Genomic DNA, 15,589 nt, shown 5'->3' with positions numbered 1-15,589 from the left:
ATGGCAAGAAATATCTTGATCATGTTTCATTCCTGTAAAAAGTATTTTGATTTAACTTTGATCTACTGCAGATTATGGCAAGAGAAATTCAGACCACCCACTAGATGAGAATGACCGAATGGATAAGAAGTACGGAGATCCTGACGCTATAGCTAATGCTGGACCTCCGCCTTACACCTCACAAGAGCTGGACGAGCACGGTCAACGAGCGCCAGGAGACCAATCACACGCAGATCGTCCCAGTGGCCTGCCCCCAGGCGATGAGTCTGAGGACAGACTCGCACGGGAAAGGGACCAGGTAGGAAATTTAAATTCCACCCCTGAAATTTCATAATCAACCCTTCCAGCCTTACATTTAGAAGAATTCAAATGTGTATCCAAGGGTAGTTGAGTTCATTCAAAATATGTAAATGTGATTACAAAAACAATAGAAGCATGATTGTACATTTTGATCAAATTCATCACAACACCTGTGTAACAGAAACAAAAACAGTAAAGGCGTGATTCTCTATTTTAATGGTATTTTTAAATGCTGCTGGAACAAGGCAGTGTACATATCAGTTCACTCCTTCAGTCCTGAAATTTCGTAATGGACTAGTCTAATCTTTAATAAAGAAAGCCCTAAATGTGTTTGAAGGGATGAATGAATTAAAGTGCTGATGTTTCTTGTCAGAATGCCACAATGACCGCCCCAGATGGCACGACGGACGCCACTGAATTAGACGCTGGAGTAGGCCTCACAAATGTCGGCAGAAAGAGCAAGAGATCCAAGGAGGAAAAGGAGCGCGAAAAACGAGAAAAGGAGGAAGAAAAGAAGAGGAAAAAGGAAGAAGAGAAAGAAAGGAAACGTTTAGAAAAGGAAAGAAAGAGGAAAGAAAAAGAAGGCAATAAACCAACATCAGAAGACAGAAGTGATAAATTAGTGAGTAGATGAAATACTAAGAACATTACAAAAATCCAAATCAGAAACCTTCTACCAAAGTATTAAAATAGATTTTTTTTCTTGAAAGTTTTTCAGCAGCATTATAATCTCTATGTTATTTTCTAGATGCTTTTAAATACTTAGTCTTAAAGAATTATTAGATGATAAAATTGTTGTATAGTCATAGATGTAACATTTTTCTCTTTTTACAAATAGATAGCGGTTTTTCTGTAAAATAAAAAAGATATTACTTCCTAAAAATAACCCAAAGTTGTAGTTATAGATAATATAAATGTCTGGTAATTTTAGGGAGAAGGCGTACCTACAGAAAATGCTGGAGACAGTTACGGAGATGCCGCTACATTACCCAGGGTAAGTTACTACAAAATGGACAGTTTTCTCATAAATCTTAAAATCTATTTCTTTCAGGGTAACTTTGCTTAATGTCAGAATGTAAATACAAGTGTCATTAATTTTTTTCCTTGTTTATTTTCTCTGTATTTTTGTCAATTTCATTTTCCACTTTCACTAAATATTTTTGTTAATTCCCTTATATGTTATGTACAACTGTTCATTCTTTTTCCATATTTTTTGTATAAAAAAACCCCAAAAAAAGTGTACAACGAAAATGTAGAACCCTTAGGTTTCTATTCCATTTCGCATATTACAGTTAACTCCCTTGTGGGTAGGTATCCATTGTGACGACACTTTTTTTGTGAGCAAATTTAGTTTTCTCTGAAAACGATGATGTTACGCTCGCAAACACGACGTCCCAATCTATACTGCCCCGCAAGAGAGGTAACTCTATATTATATAAATACATATTAAGTGTTATCAAAAAGTACAGAACTTGTACAGACGGAGAATGTATGTATCTAGCATGGGGAAACAGATTTAGTATGAAATCTAACCTGAAATGTTGTGGTTTTGTGGATATTGATTGTGTTTGCCCATTTACTAAACAGTGTTTCACTAAACAGTGTCATAAAATCTTGAGGGGGGTGTTTCCATATCACATCATTCACATTAAAAATCATATGTGGTGGTTTTCATGCAAAATTATCACTTGGTGTTGGGATTAGAAAATTTCTCCCATACAATTTCTTTTCATTCTTTGCAATGGAGCACTATGTCTTCAGAAAAGTGTAATGGAAATTTGACATAGAGATACATTAAGTTTGCTGACATCAAATATTCATTTGTTAGAATATCAAGTTTAAAAGAATTGTGTCCAAACGTAAAAGGTGACCTAAAACTATGTATGCCATTTATTTAGGCTAGCGAATTTTTAGTCGGAGCCTAATTGTCTGTTGTATTTTTGTTAATTTGTCATTTTACATGTGTTGTTCATTCATTAATTGCTAGATTGCAGCAGTAGATATAGATTTGAGGATGTTATATTAAGGTTTGGTAATGGCATTTTTGAGCTATAATTTTTTTATATGATAATGTATTCAGATTTTTTGTAGTTTTGTTAAGCTGTAATTCAGGAGTTCAGGATTTATTTTTTTTTTTTTGTGTGTGTATATAATTGAGCTATAATGTATGGTACTGATATTGAAATGGTCTAATTTCCTACTTGTCACACAGGAGGGGATTATGTATGCTGTCCCTCCCCCAGGAGGAGAATCTCCAGAAAAGCTACAGCAAGCTGTAATCTTCTTTTCTTACATCTCGTACAACTTATTTATTTAATGCGTATACCATTTAAGATCTTTAGTCAGTAAACAAATACAGATGCAGTACTGTATAAAACCAAATTGTAATGTATTTAAAAGATTAAGTTCAGTTGCATTTAAAAAAAAAATAATATAAAAGAAGATATTTTCTCTCATTTTAAAAAACAAACACAGAAAGATATTTGTAGACAATTGCTTTTTTATACTAGATTTAATTTAAATACTGATTTCCTCAAAAATAATAACAGGGAAATGACAAGGAAAATGAAGGAGAAAATGTGGATAAGAAAGATCAGGAACTTGATGACAAGGACAAATCGCAGTTGGAGGAGCCTGTTTCTCCGGGTGGGAAGGGGAAAAAAGGGAAAAAGAGTAAGAAAGACAAAAAGGACAAACATGACCACGATGACAAACATGACTTGGACGACAAAGAGAAACAAGATCTTTCCCCTGGCTGGAAAGACAAAAAAGGCAAGAAGAGCAAAAAGGATAAACATGACGATAAGAAAGACAAGCACGACGACGAAAAGGGTGATGATGATAAACATAGTGCTAGGGGTGGGGACAAATTTGACTTTGACTTCGATAAGGACAGACGTGACGCAGAAGTTGAAGAACCTGTTTCTCCTGGGGGGAAGGGCAAAAAGGGGAAAAAAGATAAGAAAGACAAAGAGAAGGATAAGAAGGATAAAGAAAAGGATAAAAAAGACAAAGAGAAGGATAAAGAAAAGGATAAAAAAGACAAAGATAAGGATAAAGAAAAGGATAAAAAAGACAAAGATAAGGATAAAAAGGGGAAAGGGTTTCTGGGCCGAAAGCGAAAGGATTCCAAAAACCGGCACTCCGGCAGTGAGCCTTCGTCACCTACTGACATTCCTCTCCCTGAAGTGACAGTAGAGCCACCGTCACCAGACGTCACCTTCACTACACAGGTTAATCTTTGTCTAATATGTGCTTGGACAGATTAATCCTTGTCATTTATATGCTTGATATTTATGGCAAACATAGTGCATTATTATAAATATCTAAGTAGATTCGATAAAAGCACCGGTGGATCCACAGTATTTATCTATGGGAGGCTGTGCCACTAGAACAGGCGTGATGCATAACGTTTTGCTTATTCTTCCTTCCTTGGATATGGTGGCTTCCTGATTGAAATAGGTGTATACCCCCACTCTCCATATAGCTTCCATAGATTAAAAGTGTAACATTAAATTTTACACTGTAGTAAAATGCAATGCTTAAACCCCTTTAATGTCATAAAGATCTAATTTAAACATTTTCAAAGAATTTAACTTAAAATAAGTAGGAAACAGAGGCAACTAAATAAAAATTAAGGGAGAGATTACTAGGTAAATATATAAGGAAATATAGGCATATAAAAAACAAATATAACAATATGCGGAGATATGTAAAATATAAAGGAAATAGAAGCATATTTAATAGCAATATGCGGAATTACATTTTTAATCCTTTATTTTTAACAACACCAGTAAATTGTTGTTATTCTTTGATAACCATTTAACCAGAAATACTATTCCAATTTAGCATGATGGATAAATGTAATCTTATTGAAAAAAGATGATTTTTAACTATCCAACAAAATATAACATATAACATATCTTTTGGGATATTTTGGTACTTGATTTTTTTCTCTTTTTTTTTTTGTTTTTGTTTTTTTGTTAACCCTTAACCCATTGTATATGTATTAGGCTGTCTGCATCCTGCAGCAATGATCCCCACCCGTATTTATATAAAACTAGGGTCATATGATATTTGCTTGGTATAGGAAGAAGTGTTGTAAAACCAAGATGTCGAAATATTGGCTTGAATGTTTAAGTATTTGGCTGAAAGAACAAATACCTAGAATTGTATTTGTTTATTTTTTAGGATCTTATTATTGTTTTGGCTTTCGTTTTATTCCCCCAGTTCTCAAGCAGCCTTTTTTACCTTACCTGCTTAAAGTAAACTTATAGTATGGCATTGTTTAATATGGTGGAGGTTCATTTTACATGAATAGGCCAATATTTAGTATTTTCCCTCTTTTTTTGGCTTTATTTTGGCTTAGCATGCTTTTACCATAATTCACGGTATCGTCACTTCCCCGTATACTGAATGCTACACAGGAAAGGGAAACCAACTTATAATTGAAAGAGTGATGACTTTACAATGTAAAGATATTGTGTAGACAAAGATGTAGATATGTATAACAACTATTTGATAGCCATGGTTAAAAATGAATTTTGAATTCTCATCATTTTTGGGGATATCACAGAACATCATATTTACAGGGAGTTTTGTATTTTAGAACTATTATGTGTCATATTTCTTAATATTGTTTATTCATAAAACCCTGTCTCATCTGAGTGTCTGGGGTGTACAAATTATTTAAGACTTTGTACATATCTGAATGAAATATGGAAATCCAAAAGATTTCAGACATCAAGCAGATTCATTTAAAAACTGATTACATAGCTATAATTAAGAAATTCTTACATGCTAATATCTCTTTTTCAGCAGTCAAGCATTACAGCATGGATGCATTTACACGTATAATATAGTTTGTATCATGTGTTCATTTATACCACCATTTGCTTTTTAAAGGTTGTTTTAGCCCTATTTAGCATACAGAGAAGTTTTGCCGCAGCAGAATCAGTAGCATGGACCAATGAAAGCATGTATTCAACCCATTTGTGATGCATTTGACCTTTGATTTCAGCTGAATGACAAATATATACATGTATGTGTATACAATTTGATATGAGTAGACTGTATTTATCATGAGAGTAATGCCTTAATATTTTTGCCTTCAGTGACAGCAACTTCAAATTATACAAGGAAAATTGTATTTTTTTCATTTTTCTCTATTCAACATTAACTTCATATTTGGTATTAGATGTACAGAAATTCCTAAAACATTTTCACATATGATATCAATATATTTTTATGTCCGTCACATCCCGTTTCATTTTATCATGATTTGATATAAGACCACAGGGATGCAATGGAACATCCGTTTCACGGCTGGAGCATATAAAAAGTTGTTGGATCCTGATTAATATGCACAGTTGCTCTCATGCATGATTGAATCCTTAATTGAGCATATCCACTTGGTATTAGAAAATGGATGACGAAACATGTGCAGGAAAATGTTTCCTAAGTAAAATATTACCCATCGTAGTTTGGAGACAAATGTTTGTGCTTTGATCCAATGATAAACCAAATGAGAAATCTTCCTCTTTGACTAAGCATGGCTCGGATAATAGTGGCAAATCAACATACCAGACTTGTGTATATATAATATTTGTGTGTAGTATTAACTGCAGCATGAGACACATGAGAAAACCCCTGTATAATCCTATATACCACAATTGATTGACCAGATATTGTGTGATGTAGACCGCAGTAAATGGCATGGCTATTTACATCCCCCACAGGAAATAGCTCAGGAATATACCACTACTTACCTCTCATTGTGTAGGAGAGAGAAACACCACGAGTTGTTAAAACTGCATGGTGATGTCCGCCAGATGACTAGATTTTCCTAATATTGGAAAATTGATGATTTGGTACTTGTCTCAAGTAGTTGATGAGGAAGTTGTACTGTAACTTGTCCCAGCATGAATGCCTCAAAATGTGACTGACAAAGTGTTTTTATAAATAACAACAACATCCCGGCATGGCTAGAGGAGACAAAAAAAGATGAAATGACCTCCACAAAGGTCAAGGCATGAGATGGTGTTGTGATATGTTTCATGTGTTGTGTGAATATTCCCCAAGCATGACATCACTGACATAGCATGGCAACAGTTGAACATTAGCGTATGACCAGTTGTGTTATTCATCGTGTTGCCTCTATGTTAACCAGGAAATCACCAATAAAGAGGCAGCAGATGAAGGAAGTAGTGTGGACCCCATCGCCATCGAGTCTCGCAGGGACAGCGATAACAAAAACGATAAAAAGAAAGAAGTGAAGTTTCTGGACCAGTGTGTCTCAGACGCGGGTAGCTCTATTGATGGTAAACAGGAGACCCCCATCACATCTCCCACTATCATTATTTCGGCTGCTCCTCCTCAGCCAGAGGAAGAAGAGGAGCAGATTGTCATGGAGGTTGTCAAGGAGACCGAAACAGAGGTGAAAAATGTGGAGGATAAAGCCGTCATTGACCAAGAGGTTAAGGAGGAGGTCAAGGTCATTGACCAAGAGGTTAAAGATGAAGAGGTTAAAGAAGCTGATGTTGTGAAAGTGGATGAGGTAAAAGTCGAAGCAGCAACAGTACAAGTTAAGGTAGAAACACCAGCAGTGACTGTGTCCGGTGTGGAAAAGGATGATCATATTATACCTGATGAAAATATTGAAGATGAAGTTTTCGAATCTGAAACGGAACATGCAGAGAAAATTGAGGCCACATTAGTAACAGAAGAACAGAACCTTGAAATGAAAGAAGTTGTTTTGTCAGAAGATAAACATGATACTCCTAATGAAGATGTTATTAAAGCCGAGACCAGACAAGAGGAACAAACTGTTCCTGATGTTGTACAAGAATCATCTTCAAAGGCGGAGATCACTGTATCATCCGAGGCTGTACAAGAACCATCCACAAAAGAGGAGGTTGTTGAACAACCCGTGGCTGTGCAAGAATCATCTGCAAAAGAATCTCCAGCAAATGAATCTGTTGATACAGAAGAAAGCAAGGATACACAAGCAGATTCAAAAGTCACAGAGGTGATAGAATGTGAAGAGAAAGTGGTTACAGTCGAGTCACCTCCTCCAGAAAAAACAGAGCAACAGCTGAAAAATGAAGACCCCCCTCCTGTCCAGGAAGAATGCAAGGACACTGTAGAAACTGTAAAGGAGGTTGTTCATGAGGTTGACAAAGGGGAGATCATTCTTCCAGTGATTGTAACTAATGAAGAGGCAGAGAACCAACCCAAAGAACAGGCAGAGGCTGGACCAAGCAGTGTGGAGGAAAAGAAGGAGGAAGAAGAAAAGGTTGACAAGAAAGAACTTAAGAGGAAGGAAAAGGAGGAAAAACAAAAGGAAAAGGAACGAATTAGAAAGGAGAAGGAAGAAAAGAAAAAGGAAAAACAGGAGCAAAAGAAATTGGAAAAAGAGAGGAAAAAGAAAGAGAAACAAGAAAAGGAAGAACAAAAGAAACTTGAAAAAGAAAGAAAGAAGAAAGAAAAGGAGGAAAAGAAAGCAATGGCAGCTAGTGTCACTACAGATGAAAAGAAAGAAGAAGACGATAAGAAAGAGGATGAAAAAGAAGCTGAACCTGTAGAAACTGAACCAAAGGTTGATCCTGTACAGGTCGAGTTGGCAGCTGCTCTGGTGCAGAGGAGAGGCAAAGAGGACGACGATGAGGAGCCAGAGGATAAGGAAGAAACCAAGGAAACCACAGAGGACCAAGCCCAGGCAGCAGCGGCAACATCTGAAACAGTTACAGAAGAAGTGGCAAAGGAACCGGAAGAGGAAAAGATTGAGGTGGAAGCTGAGAAAGAGACAAAAGATAAAAAATCTAAAAAGGAGAAAAAGAAGAAAAAAGAGAAAAAAGAGAAACCTAAAAAAGAAGACAAAAAACGAAACAATAGTGCAACTGGTTGCTTCAGTTTCATGGGAGCTAAAAAGGTGGACAGTGATCAGGAAGAGATTGAGGAGACTCCGGCAGAGGAATTGCCGAAGGAACCCTGGGTCACAGTAGAGGCTATAGAACCAGAGGTGGATATTACTTTTATTGTCTCCTTATCCACTCCATATATATATATATATAAATATAGATAATATGTTCATCCCTCTATCAAGTTATTATCAAGACTACATGCATTAGGGGGTCTTTCAAAATGACTGACGATATTTTTATGATTTAACCAACAAAGTCTATACAGCAACTTCATATTATTTGATCCAGCTTAGCCCTATAAGCAGCTGTTAATCATTTTGTTTGTTGGTAGTTTATGTATTATTTATTTATTGTTTCTAGGAGCCTAAAGAAGAAGAGGTTGCAGAGGAACCCAATGTTAGTCCTAAACAGGTTGCTTATCTCTATGTTCTCCGCCTGCTGACTGCAGCCCGTTAACTGATGTTCCGTTGTGTTTGTTATTTGTTTCAGTATTAGTATCCTGAGGACTCTGTGTGTTATTAATCCGACTAATATGTTTTCAGGTGATGCAGCATGTGTTCTCGTTTCTAACACATGTTATAAAAGCCTTTGTCATCTATAAGGTTCTTCAAATTGTCTTTTTGTATTGATAGTTTTTGTCCTAACTCTGCTAATATTTCTTCTTTTTTTTTTTCCTTTTCTAACACTGAAATTGTCATCTCTAGTATTATAATACTTATATCTTTCCTTATGTATATTAAGTGTTAATTCATATCTAAAAGTCCAACCTCGCATGTTTAAAGTACATTTGTTATTTTCTGAAATGAATTGCAAACTTCAAATATAAAAGAATCTAACACAAGTCCAAGTGATAGCATGTAAGCAAATTATTTATATCGTGAATGAAAAAAACTTAATTCTACTGAAGAGAAAAAAACCCCAAAAAGCATGATAACTGACTGTTTTGTCTTTTCCAAATCAATACTTCTAACTGTGACGAGTGTGCTAGTGACTAGCATAATACCTTGCTTACAAATTTTCACTAAAGCTTAAAAGCTCATCCGTCAAGTGGTTTCAACTTTCTATTTAAAAGCAGCATCATTTCGTAATCATTTTGTCAGATAACATTGCTTTATTGCTAACAGTAAAATCAGCTGGTTGTGGCAAGTAATGAAATTAAATTTGTAATTATCTAATATAAACAAGGCATTATTCAAGAAGAAATAAAATAAATTAATAAATTAATATCTTGCTGTTTACATTTTGTCTTCATATATTTAATCTATATAACATTTCTATTTAACAATCACAAAGAAATTATTAAAAATCAAAACTATAATTTAAGTTTTTTGTTTCTAAACTTTTTCATCAAGGTGATGGTTTCTATATCTGTAACCATGGTTACTAATCAACAAGTTGTATTTCAGAGGGGTGTTGGCCTCGGTTGGGCGTTGCCCGGTTTTGCTGAGATGAAAGAGAGGCAAGCTGCTGCTGCAGCCAAGGTTTGACCAACTTTCCATATTTAGGCATGATGACTCCAAAATGCTTGCAGCCGTCTTTAAGTTGAAGTTTGTGGATTTAAGGGTTTATTGGATTCTCAGCTTGGGAACATTGTCCATCCCAACCCATGCTATTTCCTAGTTTTACTGGATTTTAATATTTGCATGGTGTTAACACCTGAAAACTAAACTAGGACTATCCTTGTTTTTATCAGATTTGGTAGAGAATTAGGGATAGTAATGAGTATTTGAGAGATTCATAATTAAAGTAGCACCAATTTCATGATATTATTAAGATAAAATAGGGTGTGGGTTTTTTCAGAAAATTTCAGTTGCTTTTAATTTAAGAAATTTGTTATTAAAGTATATATCAATTTTTTGTCATCTTATTTAAATATTTTTAAGGAGGTTTTAATTTCATGAGAAAATTATGGGATCAAAGTCTAAGATAATAGACTTCATTCATTTCCTAAAGTTTAGAGTGCCTTCCATTCTGTATTTTAAAGGTTTTTCTGGGTTCATAGATAGGTGAAGATGAAACTGGAATACATTTACTGGTAGTTGTTGTGTTTGTGATAAAACATAAATAAACTATGATACAGTCAAACCTCGATGTTTCAAAGTTCAAGGGACCGTCAGAAAAACTTTGAAACATCGAGACTTCAAATTATTCGTGGTTGAAATTAGACTGATGTTTTTTTTAACCATGACCAACTGTGGTAGTTTTGTACATGTCTCCATTTCGTAAACTTTATAATCATTGTATTTACCACAAGCAAAACAAAATAAAAACGAAACATGCAATTAATCACATGTATTGCTATCGTTAGCAATACAATGTGTTAGTTTGGTGACTATTTAAGCGATGGTTAATATTACGGAATGACTATAAAAACTAAAACACCGGATATCGGCCTTATATGTGATATTAATTATCTTGGTAATATCAAGCAAGCAACACAAGCTGTCATAATCCCTATTGTCCGGCGAAGGGCCGTCGCGAGACAGCTAGGTGTGACAGCATGCCGCGTGGTATCGGCGACACCTGATCCGTACAGGAAATTTTTTATTCGAATCATCGAGTGTCAGTTACCTATGATTCTATAACAAATGGTCCATGAAAAAAGTTCGATACATCGAGAACTTCGATTCATACATGAGTTAGTTAGTAATGTTATATAGTGAAGAAATTCGGGACCAGACAAAAAATTTGATACAGCGAGAAATTTGATTCATCAGAGTTAGAATCAACGAGGTTTGACTGTACATATCTGGAAGCATGTTTTCGTTAATTTAAAGACATACAATATCTGAGAAGTCGTAGGACTCGCACTGTGTCAGTAGTTGTAACTAGACGTGATTAGAATCTAGAAAAATTATCCAGATACCTTAACTGTACCATTGCAGGGGTTCCTTGTGGTTACTAATATACCTACATATATACATATATTCCAGTTTTCCTTTCAGTTTCAGATGCATGCCAATTTGATGATACACTCTTTGTAAAACATCTTGCAGTCATTGACATGATACATACTCATTTAGTCATGGAATCTATTGAAATGAAATATTGTTGTTTGATTTTTGAATTTTCTTTTGTTTGCTATCGTGTGTGCAGGTCTTGCTGTACATGTTTAGAAAAGCATAACCATTCAAATTTGTTTTAATCTGAATATTGGTACAGAAAATAATACTTTAAATAATAATTTAGATAACTTGCAATGTTCAGAAAGAGTTTCAGTCAAGGGAGATAACTCTAGATAGGAGAGATAACTCCAGACAAGAGAGATAACTCCACGATTTTAAATATGAAATGTGTAGTTGTTACAGCCAGACCTAGCTCTGTTATATCTTGTTTCTGGTGATGGTTTAAACATTTGATTTCATTTTTCAAGTATTTTGTTTTCATTTCAGAGCTTTGGCATTATGCTTAGATTGTAGGTATAATTGACATGGATGGACAGACTATATAAGCATATTTATTTGCCTTAATCACAACTGTGTTATATTTTGTTGATGATGTTTGGTATCAAGCTGTTCCTCAACCATTATATTGAGTTTTGTTCCACATAAACAAGGTGATTGTATTCATGAGTGGAAGAAACGTGAAATGTTGAAACCAAAACAGTTCGTTGTTTGTATATCATAGATCACAAACAATATTATAAATCAGTCACAAAGTGTTGACTGAGAGAACTGGATAAATAGAAATAGTTAAATTGTAAATGGAATATAAACCATCTACCCCAATTATTTTCCTTCAGCCTGTAGAAACAGACAACCCTAGGTCAATGTCAGCCTCATCAGCAAAATCCTCGTCCTCTTCATCAGCAAGCAGCACAGAAGGGGAACACTTTCCGCAAGAGCCGCGGGCTCCTCTAGCGGAGTTTTCGGAGGGGTTGAGTTCGGAGGTTTGACCCTTACACACATTCGTGCATGTCCCTGTCCAATACAAACACCCTGCCTGGACCCTTTCCTAGTGTTATGTATATAATTTCTTCACTGATTTCAACTGATTGGATTTTGGCAGCACACAGGTCTAATCTAACTCCCACCGGACCTGATTTCTGCACCGATTTCCGTACAATATTGTGACAATGTTGCTTTGTGATTTTAACGAAGTCAGTGTTTCATATCAAAATTGACACCAATTCTGTAGTGATTTGCTCGCCACTTTGGCAGCACGTTGACTTATACCTGCATCTGTAGTAACCTGATAATTGTGCACAACATGATGTGTTAGATTGTGAGACTAATAGTGGAATGTGTACCACGTATAGAAGCTGATGATTTACAAACGATGATTTGTCCTTCAGTATAGTTAGTATGCATGTTATTGTTCTATTTGACCGTATGTTTATGAACCTATGATTTATGTATCATTTTGTCTATTGATGATGAAATTGTCTTTTGGCTTTCTTTTTCAACCTGTGTACATGTATTGCCATCTTCTGTTAGCATCAGAAGCATTGTATATTTATTAACCTTAATTACGTGTGACCACTGTGAAGTCTACAGCTGAAAAAATTCTTTGACTGTTGATAATTAAAAATACCTTAGAAAAACTCTGAAGCATTAATTGAAATATAATGCTCAATCACTTGTTTACATTGTTTAAGTTGATTACATTGTGGACAGCTGGGTTACCTCGCAGAGAGAAGAATGATGATTTGATGAGAGTCATTAAATTTAGTAATTTATTAGGGCAACGTTTGTATGGGAAACTTTTATTTATCAAAATTTTTTATAGCTATTTGTTGGTATGGTTTTTGAAACAATAATATCATATTTCTGATTTAAGGAAATGGGTGTTGTCATTTATGCAGTTGTAGGAAAAAGTGGGAAATTTGAGCATAATGTCTTTCATTCTCATGCACATGGCTTTTGCTCAAAGCTTGTTTTTCGCTGTTTGATTTTTGCACAATAAGAGGACATTCTATCATGTCTTAACTTTGTAATGATTACTAAAGGTCACCTAAAGGTCACCTAATGCTTAAAACATTAAATTCTTGTTTACGACTATCTACAGCCAAAATCCAATGCCTCTGTATTTTTGTGTGGCTCGTGAGTTAAAAGTACCTAGTGTAGCTGCTTCATCAACAAGCGACACATGTGTATTTGTTGTATAGTAAATGTTGAAATGATATTAAAATGCAAGTTCCATCTTGTGGTAGATGTGCAGAAAAAATATCTTCAAGCATGTTATAAAATGTAGTATAAAAGAATGTTTATAACAGGTATCAGTGGGCAGCATGTCATTTGAATGTATTTTTTCTTTGAGAGCTAAAACATGGATGAATAAAATATATATATCTCCTTTGGATGTTATTTTACTGAAATATATGTATTGAACAAAAGTAGACATTTATTTTATTCTAGCAGAATTACAATGTTATTGAAACATTCAATCTTCTTCAGTCATGCATGTTTGAGTCATAGAAAACATTTTCATTATAACTCTTCTCAAAATTAATTTCTATAGACAACATATACCAAATACTGAGATAATTGTTTTGTTTGACATTTAGATTGTGCCTGACATCAGTTACCTCATGAATTTATTATTTACTACTCGGATATCTATTTACGTGGAAATGTTACATTGGATAAAACATAGCATGTCAGACATTGTAATTATGTATAGACTACTATATATATATATATATCTGCATGCTACTAACTTGAAATAATTAGCTTAATTATAAAATTGTCTGCATATTTGGGATCTGACTGGCTTTAATGGAATCATTATATTATTTATACGGTGATACTGAAATAGATATCCATAAAAATCATTGATAAACTGTCTTTGTTGAAATGATTAAAACAGTGTAAGGAATTACTTGATTACATTTGATATGAATCTGATAGAGAAACTTATATGTTATAGTTGAAATATGGGTTATTAAGGATTATTATGATTTGTAAAAAAAATTGATATACAATAGACATTTATACATGAAGCTGTTTGGGATAATGTACTGGTAGAAATGTGAATGTTAACAGGTCAAACACAGCTCTGCTACAGCTTCAAATTAACCAATTATCTTGCCATTATCTAACTCTAAAATTAACGACGTAATGGGGCGATTCGGTACGTAAATATCCATTGTAATGACACTGTTGTATTTTGTGTTGTAGGGAGGCATAGATGCGGAAGGCGAAGCTGCTCTCGCCAACTGGCCGTATGGGAAGGAGGGTTCGATTGACCGACGAATGCAGTTTATGCCTGTAACAGCACCATCTACTGTAAGTAGAACCTGTCGATTCTCGCCGTTATACAGTCAGTTAATCTGTGAAGTTTTATTTTCTGTATGTGTAGTGTCCACATTTATATTGTAAATATGTTCACCAGCCAAAAACTACTCTGACAGTCTGTTATCAGTATGACACTGTTGAAGTCTTTGATAGCACAATACTATAAGCTCCTTCAGTTATTTGTAGCACTCATCAGTCATGTTTTAAGAGAGTTGTCTTCAGACCTGGCCTCAGATTTGTTTATTTTCTTTCATTTAAATATTTCAACGGGTAAGAGTAAAGTTGTCATTTCTTCTTATGTTCGTCTCTAAAAGATCTTGCAGACAGACTTTACCTTGATTGGTCATTTATATTACTGGAAGCGTTATCATATTCATCACATCATTCATTGCTTTTGTGGTGATTAAACTTTTTTTTTCCAAAACAAATGCTATATCAATGTCAATTTTAGCCATCATGGCATCTCAAATAACCTACATTTAGTCCAGGTTAAGTTGATTACTACAAGCTAAGATTTGAGGAAAAAAATGAATTTGTATTTGGGATACATCATTAATAAATTGAAAAATATTTACTCAAAGTCTAACTAATTAGTCAATGAGGAAATTCTATTATGAAATCATCATGTGAAAAGTTTGGTTTTTTCACCTGTTTGACTTGGCACACAATTATTGAATTATGTTGTACAGCATGAATGTCTCCTTCAACAAATTATATTGTTTATATTGTAAAATCTATTCTGTATTGAGAAGACATGTTAATTAAGAGGTAATTAATTAATTTAGGGGTAATTAATTGATAAATTCCTTAAATAACTCATTTGTGGTATTATTTGATCAATGACATTACACAGGAAGAACAATCCGTGAGTATACATATGTCAGCACCCTTAATTTATTACAGTGTATCGACCTTGACAAGGTCACATTACGGTTAACACTTGAATAACTAGGTTACGAAGCCAGTTCATCTTGGTCTTCTTAGTAGACTAATGGCCTTGATTATAGTCGTCGTATGTAATTGTTGAATGCGTTGTGTCCATCAGCAAGAGAAAAATTAGAAATCTGCAAGAGTTTTATTGTTGAACAAGCATGTGCTGATGTGAAGTGTAATGTCGGAATGAATTTGATG

The 15,589-nt window shown here is 34.5% G+C and overlaps 1 protein-coding gene across 14 annotated transcripts in view; it reads left to right on the top strand.

Moving 5' to 3' along the window:
- The window catches only part of LOC138325529 (band 4.1-like protein 3), a 130,717-nt gene that overhangs the window by 104,963 nt on the left and 10,165 nt on the right, over positions 1–15,589 (top strand). For 9 of the 14 annotated variants that reach the window (XM_069271261.1, XM_069271259.1, XM_069271272.1 and 6 more), the window contains 10 exons: positions 72–298; positions 674–922; positions 1,232–1,294; positions 2,513–2,575; positions 2,850–3,533; positions 6,470–8,320; positions 8,583–8,633; positions 9,629–9,703; positions 11,965–12,111; positions 14,342–14,449. In XM_069271261.1, the coding sequence (XP_069127362.1) occupies positions 72–298; positions 674–922; positions 1,232–1,294; positions 2,513–2,575; positions 2,850–3,533; positions 6,470–8,320; positions 8,583–8,633; positions 9,629–9,703; positions 11,965–12,111; positions 14,342–14,449 (3,518 nt within the window). The remainder of the gene's footprint in view (positions 1–71; positions 299–673; positions 923–1,231; positions 1,295–2,512; positions 2,576–2,849; positions 3,534–6,469; positions 8,321–8,582; positions 8,634–9,628; positions 9,704–11,964; positions 12,112–14,341; positions 14,450–15,589) is intronic. The other 5 variants (XM_069271262.1, XM_069271265.1, XM_069271264.1 and 2 more) reach the window with 5 other exon arrangements.

The sequence above is a fragment of the Argopecten irradians genome, chromosome 6 (genome assembly GCF_041381155.1).
Source record: "Argopecten irradians isolate NY chromosome 6, Ai_NY, whole genome shotgun sequence".
NCBI classification, from domain to species: Eukaryota; Metazoa; Mollusca; class Bivalvia; order Pectinida; family Pectinidae; genus Argopecten; species Argopecten irradians.
The sequence above is the reverse complement of the archived record's forward strand: the minus strand, read 5'-3'. Positions and strand labels throughout refer to the sequence as shown.